This window comes from Aquarana catesbeiana, linkage group LG02, assembly GCF_042186555.1.
Source record: "Aquarana catesbeiana isolate 2022-GZ linkage group LG02, ASM4218655v1, whole genome shotgun sequence".
Classification (NCBI taxonomy): Eukaryota; Metazoa; Chordata; class Amphibia; order Anura; family Ranidae; genus Aquarana; species Aquarana catesbeiana.
The window spans coordinates 55,383,840-55,408,465 of record NC_133325.1 but is presented as its reverse complement, the minus strand read 5'-3'; the positions used below and the strand labels follow the sequence as shown (position 1 = coordinate 55,408,465).

General features: G+C 46.4%; 1 protein-coding gene across 1 annotated transcript in view; it reads right to left on the bottom strand.

The window, feature by feature from the left end:
- Positions 1-24,206, bottom strand: part of LOC141126532 (piwi-like protein 1) — an 89,438-nt gene extending 65,232 nt beyond the window's left edge. The window contains exons 1-8 of the mRNA XM_073612467.1: positions 23,960-24,206; positions 23,608-23,733; positions 19,513-19,724; positions 19,279-19,400; positions 18,889-18,969; positions 16,711-16,908; positions 12,939-13,047; positions 7,245-7,365 (exon numbers count right to left, since the gene is read on the bottom strand). Of these exons, the coding sequence (XP_073468568.1) occupies positions 7,245-7,365; positions 12,939-13,047; positions 16,711-16,908; positions 18,889-18,969; positions 19,279-19,400; positions 19,513-19,724; positions 23,608-23,733; positions 23,960-24,206 (1,216 nt within the window). The remainder of the gene's footprint in view (positions 1-7,244; positions 7,366-12,938; positions 13,048-16,710; positions 16,909-18,888; positions 18,970-19,278; positions 19,401-19,512; positions 19,725-23,607; positions 23,734-23,959) is intronic.
- Positions 24,207-24,626: the final 420 nt, after the last annotated feature.

Sequence of the window (24,626 nt, the reverse complement as noted above, 5' to 3'; positions counted from 1 at the left end):
TTTTTATACTTACCATATCCCTTTCTCTGAAGTTCATTGACGGACACAGCACTATAAATCATGACCTTAGGGTTATATCGCCACCTTTAGGAGGGGACTAAGCAGCAGCTCAGTTCGTCAAAAAGCAGTACAAACATAAATAGGAGGGATGGGTGCGGTGTCTGTCAATGAACTTCAGAGAAAAAGGGATTTTACACCAAGTAAAAAATCCCATTTTCTCTTTCGTTCATTGATGGACACAGCACTATAATCTTGACCTTAGGGACGTCCCCAAGCAGTGCCAAAAACGAGGGGTGGGAAAAGAGAAAAAAAAAACTCCACCCACAACAAAAAGAACTCCCAATCAGAGGAGCCGCAACCTCAGACGCCGCCTGCAAAACCTTGCGGCCGAAGCATGCATCCGAAGATGCGCCCTCATCAACCTTGTAAAATTTGGTGGAAGTGTGTACGGACGACCAGGTAGCCGCCTTGCACACCTGGGAAACGGACGATTGATGCCAGAAGGCCCAGGAAGCACCAATTGCCCTGGTAGAATGTGCCGTGACAGGAAAGGGAGGCGCCCGCCCCCCTTATGGAAATAAGCCTGAACAACAATCTGTCTGATCCACCGAGAAATGGTGGCCAACGAGACCGCCAGGCCCTTCTTCAGATCAACCACCGAGACAAACAAACAGAGTCCGGAACTCCGGAAAGGAGCCGTAGCAGACAGATACACCCGCAGAGCACACACCACATCCAGAGAATGTAGGGCGACCTCCTTGGGATGCAACAGCCCAGGACAGAAGCACAATGTCCTCATTTAGATGACAGGCAGAAACTACCTTCGGAAGAAAAGAGGGCTGCAGGCGCAGCACTGCCTTATCCTTGTGGAGAAACAAATAGGGAGACTTGCATGACAAGGCCGCCAATTCAGACGTAATAGCCACTAGAAAGACTACTTTCTGAGAGAGTGTCAGTAAAGGGATCTCCCTAATGTTCTCGAACGGTGGTTTCTGGAGCAATGAGAACACCAGATTCAGATCCCACGGGGGCAGTGGCGGGCGTACCGGAGGGGTCACATGCCGAACCCTCTGAACAAACGTACGCACCAATGAGTGAGCCGCCAGGGGCCGCTGAAAAAAGCTAGCCAGAGCTGATATCTGCCCCTTAATGGTGCTTAATGCAAGCTTCTCATCCACTCCCCGCTGCAGAAACAACAGGATCCTGGAAACCGAATATGAACGCGGATCCCACCCCACCACCTCACACAGGGAGATGTAGGCCTTCCAGGTGCGATGATAAATCTTCCAAGAAGACGACTTTCATGCCCTTAGCATTGTGGAAATTACCGAAGCCGACAGCCCTCAGTACCTGGCTTTCAACAGCCATGCCCTTAAAGCCAGAGACAGTAAAGCAGGGTGGAGTATCGGACCTTGAGACAGAAGATCCTCCTGCACCAGCAGCCGCCAAGGAACATCCGCCACCATTCGTATCGCACCGCAGAGTGGCGAGTCTGCAGCTTGCTTGAAGGAAAAAGACTCTAGCCTTTGAGTAGTCCAGAATCAGCCCCAAGTACTCCAGGCGCTGGGTTGGCAGCAATACCGACTTCTGGAGATTCAACACCCAGTCCAAACTCCTGAAGAGTCTGTATGGTGATCGTCACATCCTCCCTCAATTCTGAGGCAGAAGCTGCTCTCAGGAGGAGATAGTCCAGGTAACCCACGATCGCGATCCCTCGTTGTCTCAGCAAAGCCAGAATCGGAGCCAGCACCTTGGTGAAGACCCTTGGTGCCGACGCTAAGCCAAAAAGGTAAGAGCTCCAAAGTGGTAGTGCGCTTCCCCAACCGCAAATCGCAGGAACCTCTGGTGCCTGACACATGGCAACATGCAAGTACGTGCCCTTGATGTCCAAGGACGCCAGGAAATCCCCCTGATGAAGTGCAGCGACCACAGAATGAACCGATTCTATCCTGAACCTCCGAACAATCACAAAACAATTGAGGGCCTTGAAATCCAGGACCGGACGGACCCCTTCCTTCTTCGGGATCACAAACAGATTGGAGTAGAATGCCTGAAACCTTTCCAAGTCGGTACAGGCACTATCACCCCACGCAGTAGCAAGTCCTGTACTACCCCAAACAGGGTCTCCCGACGAGACGGAAGGAGATGAAGGTTGGAGGGAAAAAACCTGTCTGGCGGCCCCCCATCTGAGAACCGGGCGGGGGTGAACCTTCATGCGGTAGCCGATTTGTTCGCAGCCTTGTTAGGCTTGCAATACCAGGGATGCTTTTGTCCTTCAGGGGCACCTTGTTGGACTGGGATTGCTTACCCGCCGAAACTGGCGGACAAAAAAAAAAAAAACCACGCTTCTGAGCGGAGCGGAAAAAGAGGGCCCTGCCTACGGCGTGGCTCCTTACCCTTTCCGGACTGTGGGAGCAAAGTACTATTTCCCCCAGTAACATCTTTAATAATGTCATCCAGAGAGGCCCAAACAGCCTCCCACCTTGGAAGGGCAACTCCACCAGCGCTTTCTTAGATGTCTGGTCCGCAGACCAACACTTGAGCCAAATCAGCCGACGCAGCACTACTGCGGATATCGAGGCTCTAGAAAGCAAAGGGGCCGTAGCCAGGGCCGCATCACAAATATACTTAAGGCCGTGCACCAACCGGTCTGTCAGTTCCACACAGACTGGGGAAACCTGCTCCTTCCCCAACTCGCTGTGCAACAACTTAGCCTATTCAGTAATGCCGCGTACACACGGTCGGACTTTTCGTCTACAAAAGTCCAACGGACGCTGACGGACTAAAGCTGGCTGGTAATCCGATCGTGTGTGGGCTTCTCCGGACTTTCAACTGACTTTTTTAGCCTCAAATCCGACGGACTTTAGATTTGAAACATGCTTCAAATCTTTACGTCGTAACTACGACGGACCCCGAAATCCGCTCGTCTGTGTGCTAGTCCGACGGACAAAAACCCATGCTAGGGCAGCTATTGGCTACTGGCTATGAACTTCCTTATTTTAGTCCGGTGTACGTCATCACGTACAAATCCGTCGGACTTTTGTGTGGTCGTGTGTAGGCAAGTCCGTTCGTTAGAAAGTCTGCTGCAAGTCCGCCGAAAGTCCGCCGGAAGTCTGTCGGACAGGCTGTCGGACTTTTGTAGCTGAAAAGTCCGACCGTGTGTACGCGGCATAAGTGTTTGTGACACCACAGCCGTGGCTAACACCGGCCGAAGTGCCGACCCCACCACTGTAAACAGACCGGGCAACCGCCTCCGCCCTTCTGTCGGCAGGGTCCTTGAAAGAGGGGGGACCCTTCCACCGGAATCGTGGTCATCTTATTTAACCTAGATACCGGGGGGGGGGGGTCAACGACCGGAGGAGATGTCCATTTTTTCAGGAAACTCTCAAATGGGTAACGCACCGCCAATCGCCTCGGGACTGAAAAGGCACGCTGCGGGCGTTCCCAATCTCTGTAAATAAACTTATCAAAATAAGTCAGGTAGGGAAACACCTAAGCGGTGCGGACCGGCTTGTGGGACCCAAAAGGGACCGACACATCTGCAGATGCCCCAGCCATATCTTCTATCTTTAAGGTCTCCCGGACCACCGTGATAAGTGCCCCCACTAGCGATTTTTCCTGCGCCGAAATGGACGCGGAAGATTCCTCCTCACTGTCCGAAGGGTCATGGTCCGCAAACTCTGAAGCATCAGAACAAGGGCCGCCTGCCACCGCGGGAACAGAGTCTGAATCAGAGCTTTCCCCGGAAGATGTGAGGGAAGGGGGTGTTTTTACCCGCCTTGCACCCGCCACTTCCACCCGCCACTTCCACCCTAGAAACAAATGATTCCAGGACCGCAGACAGAGCGTCCAGGGGCACCGCAGGTCCAGGGGAACCGGTTGCCATCCCAGGGGTGTCTGGGGAAGAAGCGCCAGCATCAGACGCCATGCCTGACCCACTCTCGCCTGTCACCACCCGGAACCCAAGGCAAGAGACAAAAAATGCCTACCCTCCTTGCTGCCACAGACTGAGGGGCCCCCCGAAGGACTCACCAGCCTGACCAAGGCGTTGTGCTGTGCCGTTAACCCTCTGCAGGCGTCCAAACCACGAGGAGTTCTGTGTCAGTTTCACGCTGTTCCTGGCTTAAACAGCCGCCCAGCGCTAGAGAACTAACAGAAAACGTCCCCCATGGCTACAAGAAAATGACAAAAGTGCCTGAAAACGCCGGGAAAATGGCCACTGCGATCCAAGAAAATGGCCACGGTTAATGCATCGACCATTCCCCCTGCATGGCGGTCAAACTAGAGGAAAAAACGGCAGCAACCCCTTGCCAGGAACCCGGAGACCCCACGGAAAAGTAAGTGCCACACACCCCCTACGCCAAGCCACGCAGCGCCCCTTGGAAGGGGAGGAGGGAAAGAGGCAGGGAGGGCGGAAATGGAGAGAAAAAACTGCCCTAATCAACCCCCCCCCCCCCCGGGAGTGCCCAGTTGCTCCAGCCTGTCTAAACAAGTGGAGCCATACTTACCCCTCCTGTACGCACTCCACGGACAGAGCCATCTCCCGCATAGTACAGAGTGGCTGTCGGCCATGGCAACACTGACTCGGACAGCAGTAGCCCGGAGCATAGAGCTCGCCAGCTGCCTCAGACCAAAATGGGGCCTGTCGTGACCGACCCAGCGAGGGGCTAAGGTCTGCTCGATGGCCAGGCTGGGGAGACTACCAGGATCTATATCATCCAGCCTGTCATCCAGCCAGCATGTTGACTGCAGATCACAGGAAGAAAAAAGCAAAAATTTTCAAAGAACCACTGGTCCCCACAGGGAGCCATGTCCTTCTCCTAGACTAGGCAGAAAAAAAAAAAAAAACTGAGCTGCTGGGAGCAGAGTGGGAGGGTTATTGCCAGTAGGACCGCCCTCTGGGCAGTACTGTGCTTGTTTTTTTCTATGTTCTGCCTAGTCCTCTCCTAAAAGGTAGCGATATAGCGCTAAGGTCAAGATTATAGTGCTGTGTCCGTCAATGAACGAAAGAGAAAATTCATTTACAGGCGGTCCCCGGGTTACAAACATCCGACTTACAAATGACTCCTACTTACAAACGGAGGGAGGCAACAGGAAGTGAGAGGAAATCTACCTCTAGGAAGGGAAATTCACTTCTGTAAGAGAGTTATGGGAAAAAGGTGTCTCAACTGAAGCTTTATCACCAATCCTTGTTTCCACAACAACCCGAAAATTTTTTAAATCCAATTGTCATAGGGACAGAAAGTGAGGTTGAAATCTTCTGAACAGGGGCACAGACAGCAAAACAAACCTTACAGGGGTATTAACCCTTCCCTATGCTATCCAAAAAATGTAAAAAATATGTTTTTTGGCTGGAGCTACACTTAAAAAAAAAAAAGTACCTGTTCCGACTTACAAACAAATTTAAACTTAACAAACCTACAGGCCCCATCTTGTTTGTAACCCGGGGACTGCCTGTATATAGGTTCATGTCAGGATTCACCGATTCACAGATTTAACTGGCCGGTAAAAGAAAACATGGTGAATCCTGACATGAAGCTATATAAATGAATTTTTCCAGATATAGGGATACGATTTATAAACTATAATTATGCCCAAATATATATATTTTTTCAGATATAGCCGCTACGGATGGACCATATTAGTGCCCATAGGCAGCTGTGGATACATATACTTTTTCGCAGCAGCAATGCAATTATCAGATCGCCTCTTTTGCAGTTTCGCCCTTTTAAAAGCAATGTATAAGCCTGTCCAGCCCAATATGCAGATATTTTCTTATATATTTTTTAGTTATCAGATGCACCCCCATACCACAGTATCTGCATTTTGAGGCCCTGTTCGGCCTAGGGGGTTGTTGTCCAGTTTATGTGGTCATCCTCTCCCATCAATCAGGAGAGGTTCGATGTTGGTCTGTAGCAGCGTTCTATCAGCAGGGGTGAATTTAAGATACCAAGCTTTCTTAAGTTCACACTATATGCGTATATGATCAAGCATTGATATGATGTTTGAATATTTGTTTTCCAATTGTAAACTTATCTCTCTAACCAATGATACAGAGCTCCTGAAGAAGCGATAACTTCAAATCGCGAAACAAGTTGAGCAAATTTTAAATCCATAAGGACCATGAACAACCCATTAGCGGATGCCATACCCTAGTGGAGGTCTTATTGATGTTAAGCAATACAAGCCCCACAGGAAGAACACTCTTGGGTTTGATCAATGGTTCCTTTCCTGTTGTAATTTCTACAATATGTGTCTTAGTCAATGTGCATTGTATATGTAGTCTATATGTGAACTATTAAAAATTTGTTATATTTTATACGTGCCTTCAAAGTCCATTTCTTTCTATTTTTCGATTTAATACACATTTGGTGCCAGGAGACGTGGCAAGTGACAATCCGCATCAGGTTGCAGGTGATGTGACAATCCACATCTGGTGCCAGTGGCAACTGACAATCCACATCTGGTGCCAGTGGCAACTGACAATCCACATCTGGTGCCAGTGGCAACTGACAATCCACATCTGGTGCCAGTGGCAACTGACAATCCACATCTGGTGCCAGGTGACAGTGGCAACTGACACGCCCAGGGCTCCCACTGATTCTGCATTATGGTGAGTTGAACCACTTCATTATATATTAGAATGTAACAATAGAAACAATGCACTTCAATCACCCTGACAGCATATCAACCAAGGTGCCATGATGAAGAGCCAACACCAGCCATTGCCCATGAAAAATTGCTTACCACCTACATGCCCCCGACCCCCCCTCCCCGGTTGGGGACCGCTGCTATGGGCTCAAGCCCCAGATCTTTTGCAGACCTAGCAACGCCCCTGCCTACAGACTAAATAAATTTACGCCGATTTGGATTATTTTCACCAAAGGAATGTAGCAGAATACATTTTGGGGATAAATTTATGAAGAACAATTATTTGTAACATTGTATAAACACATTTTTAAATTTTCAGTCTTTCATGTAGCAAAAAATAAAAAACCCAGTGGTGATTAAATACCACCAAGAGAAAGCTCTAGTTGTGTGAACAAAATGATATAAATGTAGTTTGGGTAAAGTGTTGAATGACCATGCAAATGTCATTTAAATCCAAAAGCGCTGAAAGCTGAAAATTGTCCTGGGCAGGAAGGGGGTAAAAGTGCCCGGTATTGAAGTGGCAAACTAATCTCTGGAGGAAATAAAAACCGCAGTTACAAATACAGTGTAATGGATAAAAGGCCTGTTCTCACCTGTCATGTTACAAAGTTCTGGCACCAACATAATAGCACCATTGGGGACACCTGGCTTGGTTCTTTTGGATATGCTGACAAGCATGGGCTGCTTTGGATCCTGGATATTTATATTGTATTGCTGAATTGAGGGGAAAAAAAAACAAAAAATAAAATACACACACACACACCCCAAGCACCATTAAACAAGCTACTAATGAAATGTAAATAAAGAGCAATATGAATAGCCCATTAGAAGATAAAAATTACCGTAGATATTTTAATCAAATCGATTCAATTTTTGGATACAATACTCACCCAGTTTACCTACCTCTCTTAGTGCTGCTGAAGTCTATTGAAACCAACACTGTGATTGGCGATCTGCTATGTCCCCTGCTGCACTCAGTGGTTCCTCCTGTCAAGCCTCATGCCGTTACAGGAAACAGTAGTGTCACTTTAAAGTGGAACTAAACGCACCTTGAATCTAGAGATGTGCTGCCCCTGGAACTCAACTCCAGCCACCCCAAAATTTTTTGTTGCGTTTACTGGCTGGGCTGAGGTGACATCACTCCAGCTCATGCGCAAATTTACTGTACAGGGACAGACAGGCAGGTAGCCTTAGGCCACTTTCACACAAACTGCCCGCTCGGATACACCTATCCGTTTTTCAGGCAGATCCGAGCAGGCCATCCATTGACTTCTATGGGCAGGCAGTTGTCAGCAGAGACAGACACCCACCTGCCATCCGATAAGATCTGCTCAAAACAGACAGATGGCGATACGTTCACCATCCGTCCAGTGGATCGAATTAAAACAGACAGGCTCAGTGGGGATCAACAGAGCGATCCCCCGCTGAGCTAATGGAGTTTGTCCAACGAATCAGCTACGTGTGAACCCAGCCTTAATGCAGAAGAGACAAAACATGTCTGTTCTGCATTAAAATCCCACCCCTCCTGATTTGTCACAATGGAGAGAAGCTGTTAATTCTCTTTTGGGGGGGGGGGGAACTGACATATAATCATTGGGGTTGTCTTAAAAGAAAAAAAAATTCTAAAAAAAGATATCAAAACCATGGTTGTCCTCTGCAGAAGTGACATTTGTTTCATCAGTGAACTCACCTGTTTAGGAGGCAGGTGCTGTATTTAGGTTGGACTAAGGATACTCGATTCTTGTGATTATGAAAATTGTTGTTTCCAATATTATGACAATGTCTACTACTCTGAAGGGAGGTTCCTTTTAGGGGCGGCTCTCTAATCAGGAAAATTAGGCGGCCACCTAAGGCCTCTCACTCACAGGGGCCTCGCGGCCGCCTAATTTGCCTCTGCTCGATCGCTGGACTGAGCAACAGGCTCCAGGTGCCATCTGTAAAAGCCCTGCAGGCAGCCATAGGGCACACCGGGCGGGCCGCAAGTCCATATGGGGCCCTAAAGCAGCTAAGATCAGCCCGTGCCGCTCACCTGGCCTCTCCGCGTCTGGCCGGCTGCCTATTTGGGTCAGGAGTTGGGCCAGGCGGCAGAAACTATCCCTGCCCTATGACTGACTGTCTGTGAAGGAGAAGGAGGAGCTCTGGTGGATGGATCCCATCCCAGCGCCTGCTGCAGCCTGGCCAACCGCCCAGAGAGAACGCGAGTGCCCAGCCGTGCAGCCCTCCTGTGTGCCTGGATAGGAGGAGCGGCGGGGGACAGCTCAGCTGCATATGGAGGAATTGATCTTTCCATATTCCTCCTGCAGCCGCTGAATGACCGCTTCTTCTGTGGGCGTTCATTGGCTGCAGAAAGAATACGGAAAGATCAATTCCTCCATATGCAGCTGAGCTGTCCCACCGTTCCTCCTATCCAGGCACACAGGAGGGCGGCACGGCCGGGCACTCTCTGGGCGGTCGGCCAGGCTGCAGCAGGCGCTGGGATGGGATCCATCCACCAGAGCTCCTCCTATCCAACTCTTTTACTGCCCCCGTGCTCCCTGGTTCCTCCCAGTTCTCCCTGTACACCTCCTCTGCTCCCTGGCTCCCCCCAGTGCTCCCTGGCTCCCCCACTGTGGTGTCCAGTCCCCGCCCCACTGCTCCCCAGCTCCCCCCCATGCTCTCCCCCCTACTGTGCTGTCCAGTCCCCCATTACTGTGCTCCCTGGCTCCCCCACAGTGCTCCCCCCCCCACAGTGCTGTCTAGTTCGCCCCCACTGCTACCCAGTCCCCTCTGTGCTCCCTGGCTCCCCCCACTGTGCTGTCCAGTTGCCCCCCCCCACTGCTCTCCACCTCCCCCCAGTGCTCTGTGCTCTCTGGCTCCCCCCACACTAATATCCCCCCACAGTGCTTTGGTCCTCCCCATCTCCCCCATACTCCCCCCCAGTGCTCTCCGACCCCCCGTGCTCCCTGGCTCCCCCCAACAGTGCTCTCTGCTCCCCCGTGCTCCCTAACCCCTCCCAGTTCTATCTGCACCCCAGTGCTCTCTGCCCCCTGTGCTGTCCAGTTCCCCCCCAGTGCTCTCTGGCTCCCGCTGTGCTTTCAACTTCCCCCACAGTGCTCTCCAGCTCCCCCCTTGTGCTTTCCAGCCCCCACTTTTCTCCCTGGCTTCCCCCCATGCTCTCCACCACACTGTGCTATCCAGCTCCCCCAGTGCTCCCCACCCTCTGTATGCTCTTCTGCCCCTCCCCCAGTACTCTCTGGCCCCTATGCTCTCCATCACCCCCCCATGCTCTCTGCCCTTGCCAGGCTCTCCACTCCCGCCAGTGACCCCCCTAGTGCTCTCCAGCTCCCCCAGTGCTCTCCACCCCCCTGCTCTCCACTCCCCCAGTGCTCTTACCCGCACACTCTTGCCCCCCCCCCCCCCTCTGCTGCTCTCAGCCTCACTCCCGTGCTCTCCACCACCCCTGTTCTCTTTTCTGGCCCCTCACCCCGGGCAGCTCTGCTAGGTCCCCCCCTCTTTTCACTCCGGCTGCTGCAGGGATCTCTCAGGCTGGGGAGCGGGGAAGGGACCACTATCATGGGCTGCTCAGTCTATTTTTTTGTCCCAGTCTGGGCCTGGCGGGCAAGTTGAGCAGCGAGGCTTGCAAGGATCGATAGTCCTGGAGGGAGAAGAGACCTCCCAGGACTGGAGGACAGGCTGACTGGGGCCGGAAAACAAGGATGGGTGGAAGGTAAAGGTGACCAGGGACCACTCCATCTCCAGATAGATCCTCTGGAAGGAGCAGGAGACTGTCCCCACCCAGAATGAGAATGGACCCTGTCTGCTGTTGGCCGTCATGAACGGTACCGTACCAAGCATTACACACAGCTTCCTGCGGTCTCTCTCTCTCTCTCTCTCGCTCCCTCCCCCTCCTTCTCCCTCCCTCTCACTCACTCACTCCCTCCCCCTCTATCTCTCTCTCTCTGCCCTGGGATCCCCCCACTCTCCTTCCTCTGTGGATGTGGAATGATTCATTGACACCCCCTTCCCATTCTCCCAAGGCACAGGGGAAAATCCTAGAGGGGTTGTCACCTTGCTGGATCCCAGATGTTGTATTGGCTGCATATGTCTGATGGGTGAGGAGGGTGCCCTGTAAAATTTTGCCTAAGGCCTCACAAAGCCTAGAGCCGCCTCTGGTTCCTTTTAAGATTAATGAGTGCTCCCGCGCCATCACTTAAGGTGGGATAGGATGGATTTAAATAGCCAACTGCTTCAAGAACCTAATAGCTTATCCGTGGTTAATGTGATATGCAACTTGTATATAATAAATGGTGCTATGCTACTAAAGTGAACATATAATGCACTGAGTATTGTGCAAAACAAAATGACATAATGAAAGAATGAAAGAATGAAAGAACACTGTGTAGTGCTGGTAAGTGAAAGTGCAAAAAAGCACTCAAATGGTGTGCTCTGGTCAAACTCTGCAAATATTTACCATAAAGAATGCAGTAAATCTAAAATCTAAAATGTGTGAGCACTAGGGTATCATCCTAATATAATAGCAAAAGGAAAAAGAGTATTTTGGGACTTTAAATATACCCTAGAGTCACACAAAAAGAAAAAATTATCCTAGATCATAAAGTTTGTATAAAAACCTTTTTTTTATATTGTATGTAATAAAAAACAAACCCCCCCCCCCCAAAAAAAAACACGTTGTCTGTGAAATACATTACAAAGAAAAGCGCATCAAATCTTCTGAGAAGGTCAGCGTGTTTCGCGGATTACCTGCTTCATCAGGGCCAACAGAATTGTGTGTATTTAAAACAAGTAAATCACAGACAGTTAAACAAAATCTACAATAAAGCAAAAAGGAAGAACAATGAGCAACAGCAAAAAATACAGCCTATTCATAAGAAGTTGGTACAAATCAGGTTATCACATTTTTCTGAGTATAATCATACACAATTCAATACATTCCTCATGCAACAATGAATTTGTATCTAAAATCTTATCAATCCATTAGGGAAAAACAAAGTTACTTACCCAAAATGGATGCAATATAGTGTGCTCAATGCTTTATGGTAGGATAAATTAATATAATCCAGGCTAACAGATCTTTATGGCAAGTGTGGTCTCCTCTATGGTAATCCCAGGTGTCCACTCTCAGTATCATCCGTAGTTAGATATATATGTGAAAGAGACTTTCCATAGTGTATTACCATTTTAAATGATTTAAGTTAAAAGCAACTTTTTACTCACATTTGGAACAATAAAAAAACGTATGTAATCCATGAGTGCTGGCTGAACTTGTACCAACGCTGACACCACTTCTGGTATGCCTACGCTCACATCCTACGCGTTACGTCACACCCACGTGACTTCTTCTGGGAATTGTTCCAAACATGAGTAAAAAGCGGTTTAACCTAAATAAATAGCTTTTAAAAAACGGTAATACACTATGGGAAGTCTTTCACAGTAACATCCAACTACGAATGATACAGCGAGTGGACTCTACCTAACAAAGATTGGTTAGCCAGGGAGGATTACTAGAGGACCCCTAGAGGGGAGTGGAGACAAATGGACCACCAAATTGAGTTACCAACTAAATGTTGTAACCAAGCAGTATTAAGGCGAGAGGCTAGAGAGCACAGAGATGTCATCGCGGTGGAAAGAGAAGAGACAGACTATCGATATACACATCTAATAGTGAAGGGACACACCATTGCCTCAAAGGACTCTAGCACACTGTACTGTTGAATTATCCACATTTTACTTATGGACTAGTTATGCTTATCTCTGTATACCTATCTGCTCTCTATACACCAGTCACTGAGCATTGATTATATGAATTTATAGTTTTTAAGTGTTTATTTGCAGAGTTGCACACCATTTGATTGCTTTTTTGCCCTTTCACTTACCAACACTACACAGTGTTCTTTCATTTTGCACAATACTCGTAGTGCAATATATGTGCACTTAAGCAGCACAGCGCCATTTATTATATAAAAGTTACAGTTAAGTTTAAGTATTTTAGGGAGCAAATGTTGGGAAAGGTTCTAATTTGTACAAGATATGATGTCCTACACCGTTTTTGGATTTTTTGTTGTGTTTATTGTTCATGGGGCACTATGGTTTTGTTTTTTTTTCCTCTTTGTTGTAAAATTGAAAAAACCTTTTTTTAAAAAAAAAAAAAAAAAAAAAAAATTCCTGCTTGTCCACCCATTTTCATTGTTGAGTCTAAATTTTCCACTTTAAAAAACAGCCCTGGCTGTAAGCAGAGCCAGGAAACACTCCAAGGTACTGTAGAGGTGGGTTTGGCATGCAGAACTTACATTTTTGTAGTATTCCAGATAGGAGACGTCCTTATCCGATTTCTTAAATGTAGCCGCTGGAGTCATAGTCCAGTTAATCTCATCTATGCGGTATGTCCTATTGTTGTACCTGCAAAAAGTAATTGAAGCAAAGGGGTTTACAAGAAAAAAAAAAAAAAAAAAAAACAAAAAGAAAAAAGAAAAAGAAAAAAAAAAAAAAAGTTTTGGACCAACCTGTAAAATTTTTCTTGGCGCTCATTACATTACACAGGAGCTTAATGTTAGATGATTGGGTTTATGCAGCTACCTTCAGGTTATTGGATACTGGCAAACAAAACTAAGGACAGCCCTAGCGTAACCTTTCCCACTCTTGGGAAGCCTCAGTTTAGCACAACGCAATTAGGCTCAAGTGATAACTTACCTAATCTACCTGGCAATGGTGAAATCAGGGGCAGGATGTCCCCCTACAGGGTCCCTCAAATGACAAGGAGTAAAGCCAATTGTCGCATACCACATCCAGACAGAGGAGAGAAAGGGTTTTGGGCCTCAAAATAGCCATGCTCAAAGTCAGTGTTCAGGAAGCAGGATGATGGCACCTGGGACAGAAGATCTGGCTGATCTGGTGAGAGCCTGCCAGGAGCCCTATGAGATCAGAATAAGTTGAACTTATCCCATGGAGTCATCAGGGCATCCACTCCAAAGACCTGACAGTCTGTGGTCCTGGCAACAGACCTGTCCAGCTTGCTGTTGAATCTGGACACTAGAAGATCCATGCCTGGTGTCCCTCACCTGCAACAGAGGTCTTGAAACACCTCTGGGTGAAGAGACCATGCTCCTGGAAAGAGACACCGAAGACTAAGAGTCTGCCTGCCAACTGTGCACCCCAGACGTGGTCAGAATGTGTAGTTCCACCCAGGTTAGAATGAGGCTCACTTCCCTTTGAACAGGGCAAAGCCTTTTGCTTTCTTGGTGGCTGAGGTAAGCCATTTCCATACCACTTGGGTGTGTGTGTGTGTGATACTGCCTTGAAGGAGACAACCATCAGGCCAAAGACCCGAATGCAAAGGCAAATTGATGGGTGTCCCCTGGACCTCAGGGCCCGAACTGGAAGCAGAGGGCCGAGAACTTGTCGGCAGGAGCAAAACTTTAGAGTTTTTGAGCCCGATTCTGGAGATGGTCCAAAGTGGTGGGCCAATTCAAATGTCAACTTCTGGAAATTTGGGATCCATCTAAACCTTTGCAGATTCTGCTCAATGGAGATGCCCCGACAGACACATTGAGGAGGCAACATTTTGGTGAAAACACCAGGTGCTGAGGACACATCAAAAAGGAGGGCCACAAACCAGTAATATTGTCTGCCCACAGCAAAAAAGGCAAGTAGTGTTGACACGGGGGAAGATGGGAATGTGTAAGTAGGCATCTGATGTCCACAGAAGTCAGAAGGTCCCCCGGGCTAAAAAGGTAATCGATGGCTGACCTGGTACATTCTAGAATAAGGCGACTGCCACTCTTTGCCTTGGGTACAGCAAATAGGTTGGAATAGAAATCCTGACATCTCTCCGTTTATGGAACTGTAATGACCCCCCTCTGTGAGGAGATGCTGAGAGCAGCATGAAGATAACTTGCCCTCTTCCCCTCAGAAGGGATTTAACTGCATGAAATGGGGGGTGGGTCGAAAGACTGGAGCTCCCTCTCGTAGCCCCAGGATACAAGGTTCTGGACCCAGATGTTTGAAATGCCCTGTGCCCAGATGGCTGTAAAGGAAAATGAGGAGGGGCTGTACAGGCAAATGAGGAGGGGCTGTACTTGGACACAGTAGGCTTTGACTTTGAGATTTTACAGTGGAGTGTAAGCCGAGCTAACACTTTATACCCAGAGGCCTAAGAGATTCTAAAAGGAACTCTCCATTTCAGAAACTGAAAGGTATGCCAGTGGGTGCTTATGCATTCTTCTTCCGTTGTAGGAGTATGGTTACCCCCAGGACTTCCTAGCTGTAAGGGTCCAAAGAATCACCATTAAAAGGCACGGTTCTTCAAAAGGCATCTACATGAAATGCTTCCTACGAGGAAGCTCCGCAGACCAACACTTGAGCCAAAGAACCCTTTTCATATGTAGTGAGGAGGTTCATTCAAGGAGTGTCTGCTAACCTGTCCGCATAATAGGGTAATGCAAGGGGCAAGAGCTCCAACTAATGAAGGACAGAAAGATGCAAAATACACCCAGGTTCTTGGGCCATGTCCTTGGACCATACAGCAACAGGGTCAGTCCAGATGGTGGCGTTACTGCCCTGGACCTGTATAGCACCCTGTGGCTAACTCATTAGAATGAGTTAGGTGCCAAGGTGAGCACACATGTAGAACCTGATTGCTGAAGTAGCATTACAGGCTAGCCGCACATCTTTTTTCTAGAGGAGTCTGGGTATAGTCACCCAAGGCACTGGCCAAGGAGTCAACCGATCCATAAAGCTGCTAAACGGAGGCTGCAGCTACAGCTAAAATAAAACGGTTTGCATCTATCAGAGCAGAGAAGAAAAAGACATCCAGACTCAGACGCTAGAGAAAAAAAAAAACAAACACACACCACTACACTTGCTGGGACTAGTCCTGTGCTATAAAATTTCAGAGGCAAATCGCTGCAATACAGGCAGAAAATACATTATCTGATTAGGCCAGAGTTCACAGACTTCTTACTGCTGAGAAATCTCTGTAGGGACCCCCCACTTTATAAAATTGTGATAGTAACTGCTCCTTTCAATCAGTGGTGACCCGTCCATACGAGCGCCGCTCCCCTAATCTACATGCAGGGCGCCAGACGCATGGATTTCAATTTAATTTTTTAGAAGCACGCGATTAGAGCCAGAGGCGCCCATTGGCTTCAAAAAAGGGTGGGCTCAGGGCGCAGTGCCCCCCCAGTTGTGTGACAATAGCGAGTCTTCGGACTCCCTGGTCAATCGCATCTCAAGACTCACTCTGTTTTGCCCGGGGAGGAGAAGTAACGGCCCTCGCCGCATCCCCGTCAGTCTCCCACAGGGGAGGGGGTGTCGTTGGTTTGCCGCCCCACCACCCCCCCATAAAATATTGAGCGCCGGCCACCAATGCTATCAGTTATACAAAAGGTCTATGTAATGAAGATTAGGGTTAAAGTGTTACTAAACCAAGGACCCAGCATTCACTATATCTGGTCTCCCACAGTACATCGAAATGCAATAATTTTAGTAAATATAAACTGCTAAATACCTTTTCTCATCAGTACATAGCAGTCTTGTGACTTCTATCAGTGTCTGGCCAAGCACTGGTTAAAGCTTGTAGGAGGCGGTTTTCAGTCTCCTCTGACTTATGAGGCTGCATGATCCCTGACCCCCTGTCTGGACAGTGTTGATTGGCCCACAGCCGATCACATGCACCCTGCCAACACCCCCCCCCCCCCCCCCCCCACACACACACACCTCTCTAGCAATACACACCAAACTGAGCATGTACAGAGTGCCTCCAAGGCTCTGAATGATCAGCAGGTAGATTGGGGACAGTGGAAAGGGAGGATCAGAGAAGACCGGTTGAAAACAAGTTTTTTTTTTTTTTTTTTACTACACAACACGAAGGATTAACCCCTTAGGTTCCACCGTGAGTATAACAAGCATGCTTTACTGCATATACAGACCGATTTTACTGTTGTGGGTTTAGTAACACTTTAAGTAGGTAACATTACACAGCTTGTTGCCAGAAAGTTGCAAAACCCCAAATATATCAAATCCCTCCTTTCACGCTCAAATTTTCATACACAAATTATTTCTTACTTGGTAAGCACTATCTGTCCAACCAGCTCCTTAGTGCACAAATCCTGAAACTTTTGCTGCTCACACGACTCATATATATTGCGCATGAGGTGGAGGACGGTCTCGTTTCTCAGTACTTTATGGCTGACATCGATATTTAACATAATGCTGGTTTCATACTGCAGGATGGAGGTTGAAAATCCAGGCCAGATAGTCAGGCTAGCAAAATAAAATAAAAAATATATATATAAAATCACACAAACTATAAAATAATTTTTAACTTTTCATTTGAAGCCATTTAAAAGCCTAACATCTAACTTTTTTTTCTTTAATTTAAAAAGATCACTCGGGCAGCTTTAAAACACACACACAAAAAAAAAAAAAAAAAAAAAAGAAAAAAGGGAACTCTGGCAGCAATAACCTCTTCCACCGCCCTCCCACAGCGGTTCCTTATCGCCACAAGATGTCCTCAGTCTAGCGTCATTCAACCTATAAAGACTGAGGATATACTGTGAGTGCAAGGTGTCATGAACCCACCTCTTGAGGGATCCAACATCAGAGCTCAGAGGACCAATATGTAGTAGCAGATAGAGCCAGAGGCTCCAATGGGCTTCAAAAAAAAAAAAAAAAAAAAAAAGGGTGGGCTTGGGTCGCAGAGAGTGCGTACTGATCCCACCCAATTGTGTGACCATAGAGAATTAATTTTTGCCAATTTCACACTACAGTGCCCCCCCCCCCCCCCTGCCAATCAGAAAGGGGAGACCTGTTTCCCGATTGGCCAAAGCTGCAGACAATCCTATTGGATGCCTAGAGCTTTGGCGGAAGAGGAAACAGAGCGGAGGAAGCATTAGGAGCAGACACCTCTGCCACCGCTGTTGTCCGCAATGTGGAGGAGAGCGGAGACACAGGAGGATCCTCTCTAAACAGCCCGGTAAGTGCCGGACCTTCTGCGGGCGGGGGGGGGGGGGGGGGGAGAATGTGGTCACGGGGGGTGCTCTCTAAACCCGATCTGTAATGCTGCTCACCTGTATACCCTGATCTGTGAGGCCAAGCTGTATACTCGGTCCTGTGATTTCGGGGCTGTATACTCCTGACACTATGGGTGGAAGCACTTGAAATACAGGGGACGGAGTGGGTGGATTTTATAAGGGGTGGGGCTTTTGAGAAGCGTGAGGGGGTAAAAAAAATGGCAGGCTCTGGCACCCCCCCCCCCATCCTAAAACTTCACCAGCTGCCACAGAGAGGGGGCAGGGCAGAGCTGTGGCCTGGTGTCTGAATGGACACAGAGCAGTGGCTCGGCTTGCTTGGATGCGCATGTAGAAAGCGGCTCGCTGTGGGTACAATCGGCAGGAGGGAGGAGCCAGGAGCACCGATGGGGGACCAGAGAAGGAGGGTCTGAGCTGCTCTGTGCAAAACCACTGTACAGAGCAGGCAAGTACAGGCATACCCCACTTTTAAGTACACAATGTGACCAGAGCATGTATGTAAAATGAAAATGTACTTAAAGTGAAGCAATACCTTTTTTCACTTCTGGGGTGTCAGGGACTGTAGTGGGAGTGTCAGGGGGTGCGTTTCCAAGTAGTGGGGAATCTGAACTATCCAGGCACGGATTACTCAGCTGCAGCTTTAGCTTGAGAGCCACTTTACATACACTCAGGGGTATGTCCTTACTCGCGAGTGTATGTAAAAGTGAGTGTACTTAAAGCGGGGTATGCCCGTATGACTTTTTTTTTTTTGTTTCAAAATAACACCCACACAAGACTTCAATATCCCTTCAATTGAGCAAGCTGACATTAGAAACGGATTGGCTACCATGCACAGCTGCACCAGATTTTGCACCCTCCAGTTTTAGTAAATCAACCGCCAAAATGTGCGGGAGTAGCAAGGGCTGAGTTCTGACACATTTTCTGCATGGGCACATTAAACCAAAAGTAAGAAACACCTGGCCTGCCATTTTCATTGTCTCAACAACTGGGGTTGCCAATACTAAATTCCCAGAAAAAAAAAAAAAAAAAAGAATTGTGCATTGGTGGGGTGGCCTGCAACACTACAGCTGTATTAACAGAAGCCCAGAGAAGGTAGGTTATGATTTATTTTCATATATTTCATGGATCACTGACTAAAGTGTATCTTGTGTAAGACAGCTGTACCTTAGAGATATACAAACTCTATAGAAGAGAATCTAGACTATTTTTATACCGGTGTGCTCTGACTTCTGTAGCATCACTGGGGTTGTAGTAGTTGCGTCCAATCTGCTTCATGTTCATAATCTTGAGCAGCCTGCAAACATGAATTCCACATTGGCGTAAAAAAAAAAAAAAAATAAATAAATAATATATTTAAAAAAAATAAATAGGATAAAAAAGAAGCTGTAATGTTATTACAGAGAAACAGAAACCATATAATATGCTTCATATTGTGCATTGCAGTCATGTCATGGGTTGGTCCAACCTTTACAACATTACACTTAAGCACCTTTACAAGCTCATGACAGCAAGAAAAAAAAAAAAAAAAAAAAAAAAAAAAAAAAAAAAGAAGAAGGAGGAAACGCTCAAAATCTGTACTCCTAGTTTATTTAAATGATCAGACCTCCTGAAGATGATGTTGTAAAACTGAAAGCAGGTGGGTGAAGTTGGCGGCAACTCATTTGTCAGTGTAATTGTCACTCTCACGTTCTCTCCATTCCGTGTTTGGCTGAACACTTCTGTAACCTTCAACCAGAAGTACACAAAAACATTAAAGTAAAAGTCTATATGTTAATGCAATTTTAAATTAAAAAAAAAAAAAAAAAATTATCACAATTTGAAGTTTCTCATTAGATACCTTATTGAGCCTTTTAGGTAAAAATAAGATGGTACCATCGAAGGCATGTGCTTTCCCAATGGTTTCTTCATGCTGGTATAGCAAAGCGGTTCTCAAGCGGTAGGACTCCATAGGAGGATTGTAGTCAATGTGGTATTGAAACAAGACCCACTGTGGCCGAGAGACCAGTTTGATGTGGTTGGTGACCAGCTGGATTGCGCTGCCAGTCGCACCTACAGGCAAAAGCATTAATCACTGAACACAACATTCAGGGGAGAAAAAAAGTCTACAACCATCCTGTGATCAAATATTAGGCCATTCCTCATAACCCCACTCCAACAGTCTCCAAGATCAGGTTTTCTACAATGTTCTGATTTTGCCCTTCCGGGTCTGGGGCGTGCACGCGTGCCGCCGGCGACCAGCATCCCACTGTGATCTGACAGCGGGAGCCAATCAGCAGGTCCACTGGGAACCACCGATCGTTCCCGAGGCAGACAGAATGTAAACAAGGCAGATTACAGTTCTGTGACAGGAGAAGACCGATCTTGTGTTTCTGCTAAGCAGAAAAACAGATCTCCTCTTGCAGTAGTCACCCCCCCAGTCAGAAAGCACTCCCTAATGACACATTTAACCCTTTGATTGCCCCAGATGTTAACCCCTTTCCCAGCCAGTGTCATTAGTACAGTGACCGTGCATATTATTTAGCACTGATCACTGTATTGGTGTCACTGGTCGCTAAAACTGTCATTGTCCAATCTGCCCGCTGCAAACTTTCTACAAGTCGCTGATCGCTGCCATTACTAGTAAATTAAAAAAAAAAAAATTCCATAGGTTTGTAGACAGTACGCTTTTTGGGATTTTGTGTTAGCAAAAAATATGTAGAATACATATTGGCCTAAATTGAAGAAGAAATTTGATTTTAGATCAAATACAATTTTTTATTGGATGCGTTTTATAGCAGAAAGTAAAATTTTTTTTATTTTCAAAATTGTCTTGTTTATAGCGTAAAAAATAGAAAACTGCAGGAGGTGATCAAATACCACCAAAAGAAAGCGCTATTTGTGGGAAAAGAGGACATTTTTATTTGGGTACAGCATCGCACGACCGCGCAATTGTCAGTTAAAGTAAAGCAGTGCCGTATCGCAAAAAATGGCCTGGTCATGAAGGGGGGGTAAACCTTCCAGGGCTGAAGTGGTTAAACAAACCAGGAAGGCATTTCATTGGAAACTAAAGGTTCTGCCTAATGCTGGTCACACAGAATCAAACTCAAGTTGTGCAAAGCCACCATAAAAAGCAGTAACTGCCATCTTCAGAATGCAGGAAAACCTTTTCTGTGCGCCTCCCTGATACTAGATTTATTCTGTTAGAAAGTCTTTGTTTGGTACACCACCAGTAACCTGTTTTTATGACAGTGCCCAAAGTGCCCACTAAGAGCAGGTGGGCATGACTTGGCACAGCAGAGTGGAGCTTAAAGCGGAGCTCCACCCAGAAGGGGAAGCTCCGCTTGCTTCCTCCCCCCCGCCACATTTGGCACCTTTGGGGGGGGGGGGGGGGGGTACCTGTCTCCACCTCTGGGAGACCTTACCGTGGCGAGGTCCCTCGGAGGTTCTGCCCCCCCCACTCCTTCCCCCGCCGCCAGGGCAGTTACAAAGCGATGCGCACTTTGCGCAATGCACAGTAGGGAGCCAGCTGTGAAGCCACAAGGTTTCCTTCACAAGGAATGGTGGCAGCATCACCCGAGAGCTGATTGAAAAAAAACAAAAAACGGCTGCAGTGCCAACATCCCGGGATCCCTGGACAGGCGAGCGCAAAGCCAGTATGAGGGGGGGGGGGGGCAGAAGGGGCGGATGCCCTGGGTGGTACAATTTATTGGGGTGGGCACAGTGAAGTGTCCTAAAAACGGGCATCACTAAAATGACGGACCGCCTCACTCTACGCGGCCTGCCCCGGGTACCACCATTTAGCATCCTTTTCTTTCCCCTGCCATCTCTGTAATCCTCACACAGAGCCGATAGCGGAAGGCGGGACAGTTCTGGATGGAGGGCGGAGCTGCCGGAGGTTAACAAGCAGGTGATTGGCTGCTAGGATGAAGGGCAGTCTTAGCAACCAATCACCATCTTGCAACACCCACCCTCCATCCGACACATGCCATGCCTCCCTCCAATCTTCGGTCTGTGCAAGGTAAGTGAGGGAGGGGGCGAAGTTACAGGGAGTGAGGACACTAGTCTGAAAAGCTGAAAAGGAGGAAAGTGTGTGCTAACTCGCTGAGGACATTAAAGTGGAGTTGTTGAGGGCTGTGATGTCGTGGGCTGAGAACATCAGGGTGGTTGGGGGGGGGGGGGGGGGGGGGGGGGGGGGCTGAGCGGACTGATGTATGGGGAGATGTGGACATTACAGTGGGGGAGATATGGATCTATTTGACTGAAGGCCCTGTATGTTTAATATGTCTTTTTTTTTTTTTTTTTTTGCACTTTTCATATTTATATGAATATTTTGTATTGGGGCACTGACTACCTTTAGGAAAGATTACAGTTGAATGTTATATATTAATATTTTGTATTGAGGGTTCTTTTTTTTGAAGGCCATGTATGTTGGTTGAGAAATTTGTGATATTTTTTGAGTTTGCATTTTTCCTATTTATGTGAATATTTGGTATTGGGGCACTACCTCACAAAAAAAGAATGCAAAACTGAAAACTTTAGTATGTTCACATGGGCCTTGACAGAAAAAACAGTTAACAGGCCTTTCTACAAGCACATTTGTTGCATTATTATTTCAAAGTGCCTCCAATAAAAATACATATAATTAAAATGTGTGAGTGAACTCTGTGCAGTTTGTCATCTGGGCACCAATTGGCCTTGTCCCAGCACCGGGTAAGTGTCCTAATAAGTCAGCAGCTACAGTATTTGTAGCTGCTGACTTAATTTTTTTTTTTTTTGCCTATAGCTCTATTTTTTTTAGAATAGAGCTATAGGCAATTTTTTTTTTATTTCTTATTTGGGTAAATGTTTTTTGTCCCACTGGGGAGATTTCTTCACTTCCTGTCCCATAGCCAAAACAAGAAGGGAGAGGAAATCACTGAAAATTAAGAGAATCTCTTGGGGACCACCAGATCACTAGAACTAGTGTACCCATTGGAAGATTTCCCCTCTATTGCTTTTCTGGGGACAACTCAAATTGGGATTTTTTTTACGTTTACTAATGATGAAAAAGAAAGAAGAAGAAAGAAGAAAGAAGTAAAGAGCCGGAGGGGATCCTAGTCACTTGACACTCAGAATCATGTGATCGGCTTCTTCTTCACTCTTGTAGTTTTCTCTGCTGAGTTAGGTAGAAAGACTTTTGGGGGAACAAAGGCTGTACATTGACAGATGCACAGCAAATACAGTTTGCAAACTTTGACTTCCACATACAGTACACAGTTTAGAACACCCATTACTGTTGTGGAACCCAAGCCCCAGAAGAAAGAAAAGAAAAAGAAAAAGAAAAAGAAAAAGAAAAAGAAAAAGAAAAAGAAAAAGAAAAAGAAAAAGAAAAAGAAAAAGAAAAAGAAAAAGAAAAAGAAAAAGAAAAAGAAAAAGAAAAAGAAAAAGAAAAAGAAAAAGAAAAAGAAAAAGAAAAAGAAAAAGAAAAAGAAAAAGAAAAAGAAAAAGAAAAAGAAAAAGAAAAAGAAAAAGAAAAAGAAAAAGAAAAAGAAAAAGAAAAAGAAAAAGAAAAAGAAAAAGAAAAAGAAAAAGAAAAAGAAAAAGAAAAAGAAAAAGAAAAAGAAAAAAAGAAAAAGAAAAAGAAAAAGAAAAAAAGAAAAAGAAAAAGAAAAAGAAAAAAAGAAAAAGAAAAAAGAAAAAGAAAAAGAAAAAGAAAAAGAAAAAGAAAAAGAAAAAGAAGAAAAAGAAAAAGAAAAAGAAAAAGAAAAAGAAAAAGAAAAAGAAAAAAGAAAAAAGAAAAAAGGAAAAAGAAAAAAGGAAAAAGAAAAAAGGAAAAAAGAAAAAAGAAAAAAGGAAAAGGAAAAAAGAAAAAAGAAAAAAGGAAAAGGAAAAGAAAAAAAAGGGGGGAAGAAGCAGTATACAATTTCATATTTCAGAGTACAGTGGGCCTATAACAATCTACAACTGCAGATACCCGTTTTGGATGTTTTGACATGCTCGATGGTCTGACGAGTGTTCACTCCAAGGTCCTGAAAATCCCGTCTTCGACCGCCTCGTTCACCGAGTGATATCTCTTGAAATCCAGCTGACAGCTGCAGAACTGAGTTTTATGCATGTTTATTAGTCCACATTTGCTGCTGCGGTATAAAATTACAAACATGTTTTTTTTTTGTTTTTTTTTTTAACTCAGATTCAGAAGTGCATTTTAGAACACTTAACTTCTGCACGAATTCTGGAGGGGCTAAATAAGTCGTAAATGGGCAGGCATCTCTTTAAATAAATACAAAATTCACTCTGTTATAAACAAGCCAAGTGGAGAAGCTTACCATCAGCTGGAGGCCGTTCACCTATCGGAGGTCCCCTCTGGCGCCCCCTGCCAACAAGCTGAGGCTCAGGCTGTAGAAGCTCCGGAGGAGCTGCAGGTCTTGCTGCTGCCCTCGCTGCAGCCTGTGGGGCTTGCGGCTGCGGCTGTGGCTGAAAAGCGAAAAAACAATTCAGCATTAAAGTCCTGCTGTGAAGAGCAACAGAATTTCTAACACTTATGGTAACAAAGAAGCCAGTTTGAATACTCATTTTACAAAGCATCAAGTATTACCCTCAAAAGGGGCCATAATGCACGTTAATAGTGACAATTCTCATTGGTCACAATGGCAGATTTATCCGTTAATATTAAAACTGACCATTAGGGTCTTTCACCAGATTTGGGAGAGTTTTTTTTTTTTGCAATGAACATGGGGTGCAAGAAAATGTCTCTAATTTAAGAAACCAATTGCAAAAGGTGTTTCTGGTTGCCTGAAAATCTCTACGGCAGAAGGCAAACCCTTTTATAGTTCACAAACAGGGACTTGCAAAAAAAGGGAACCAGTTTAGCAGTATTGGTATATAAATTTTAGGGATAAAGTGCAGACACAATCATCCTCTGATGATCTTTAAAAATCAAGGTATGTAGGCCTAGAAAGACCCAGAATGCCAGATGAATGCTACAGTACATCC